General features: G+C 40.2%; 1 protein-coding gene across 1 annotated transcript in view; it reads left to right on the plus strand.

The window, feature by feature from the left end:
- Positions 1-308: 308 nt before the first annotated feature.
- The window catches only part of LOC118736036, a 2,035-nt gene continuing 949 nt past the window's right edge, over positions 309-1,394 (plus strand). Inside the window, exon 1 of the mRNA XM_036466144.1 lies at positions 309-1,323. Coding sequence (XP_036322037.1) covers positions 309-1,323 — 1,015 coding nt within the window. The remainder of the gene's footprint in view (positions 1,324-1,394) is intronic.

Consider the following 1,394-nt stretch of genomic DNA (forward strand, 5'->3'; position numbering starts at 1 on the left):
TTGTCGATCGCGGTTGTATGTTAGTACATATGTATATATGTCACACGATTGATCCCGAGTACAAAGTTTTTTTTTAAGTGGTTAGAGCTAGAACTGCATAAACTTTTTACGATCGTTGTATTCTTGGCTGTAATGTATTTCGACTTGAAGTTTACTTAATAAAAATTGCATTATATAAACAAATCTAACATTTTTGGCATCCCTTGCGGGGAACCAACCTAGCCAATTGTTTAATTGTGTTAAGCAATTAATATGAACTATTAATACGAATTACATCACGGAATATACCTGATCACGTGTTCGCCATCATGTCAGCTGAAAAGGAAGAAGGTCTTGCTCGATTAATTCTTAATTTTGCGGCAAACACTAGAAAGGTCTCAAAACAAAAAAGAACTAAGGGCTATCTTGTGGCCAGAAGGAATCTACTGGCTGATTATTGGAAGCGCTACAATGACTTCCGTGACGACATTTCTGCAGCAGACGTTATTGAAGGCGAAGAGGGCAAGGTTAAGACGACATTAAGTGAAGCTCGTTTGGCAACAATAGAATCGGCATACTGCGAAGCACTAGGTGAAATACATGATGAAATCGAAGAATTTGACAATCATCGTAGTGAAAATCATCCAGCAACCATACTCAATCATACATGCGGTGGTTCTACAAATACATCAGCGTCAAAGCTTCCGAAGATTATTCTGCCAAAATTCGATGGCTCGTTTCAAAAATGGTTAAGTTTTAAAGATATGTTTACAACATGCATTATAAATGAAGCTTGTTTGTCTGATGTACAACGTCTGCATTACTTAAAAGGCAGTTTACTAGGTGAAGCCGAAACTCTTCTTCGCAGTATTAGTATCCAGGAAAACAATTTTGCTATAGCCTGGGATATGCTCCAACAACGTTATAACAATAAGCGACGCCTTGTCAAGTCTTATCTGCGCAATATCACGAAACTTCCGGCGATAACCAATGAGTCAGATAGCGTCATGCGAAAACTTTTGGATACTACCACAGAATCAGTCCGCGCATTAAAGCAACTAGGACGGCCAACAGAACACTGGGATGACTGGCTTGTTCTACTTGTAACCGAGAAGTTAGACCCAGCGACAGTAAAACAGTGGGAAATGTCTTTGGAATCTCCGAATGTGTTACCAGAATATACAACTCTGGTGCAGTTTTTGGAAAAACGTATTCAGGGCATAGAAGCAGCTTCGTCGGCTTCCAAACCCAAAACTAAAGAACCGTCATCTAATAATAAGTCAACAGCTCTGACTTCCATTCGCAGTCATCAGACCAATGTAGGTCGTTGCCTATGTCGCTCAGGTAAGCATGCGTTACCACACACTTCTTCACGATAGCTTATCGCTTCAACGTAGTAGCGTCGCTGCACTTCA

Source organism: Rhagoletis pomonella, unplaced genomic scaffold (assembly GCF_013731165.1).
Source record: "Rhagoletis pomonella isolate Grant_MI unplaced genomic scaffold, Rhpom_1.0 Rhpom_scaffold_00003, whole genome shotgun sequence".
Classification (NCBI taxonomy): domain Eukaryota; kingdom Metazoa; phylum Arthropoda; class Insecta; order Diptera; family Tephritidae; genus Rhagoletis; species Rhagoletis pomonella.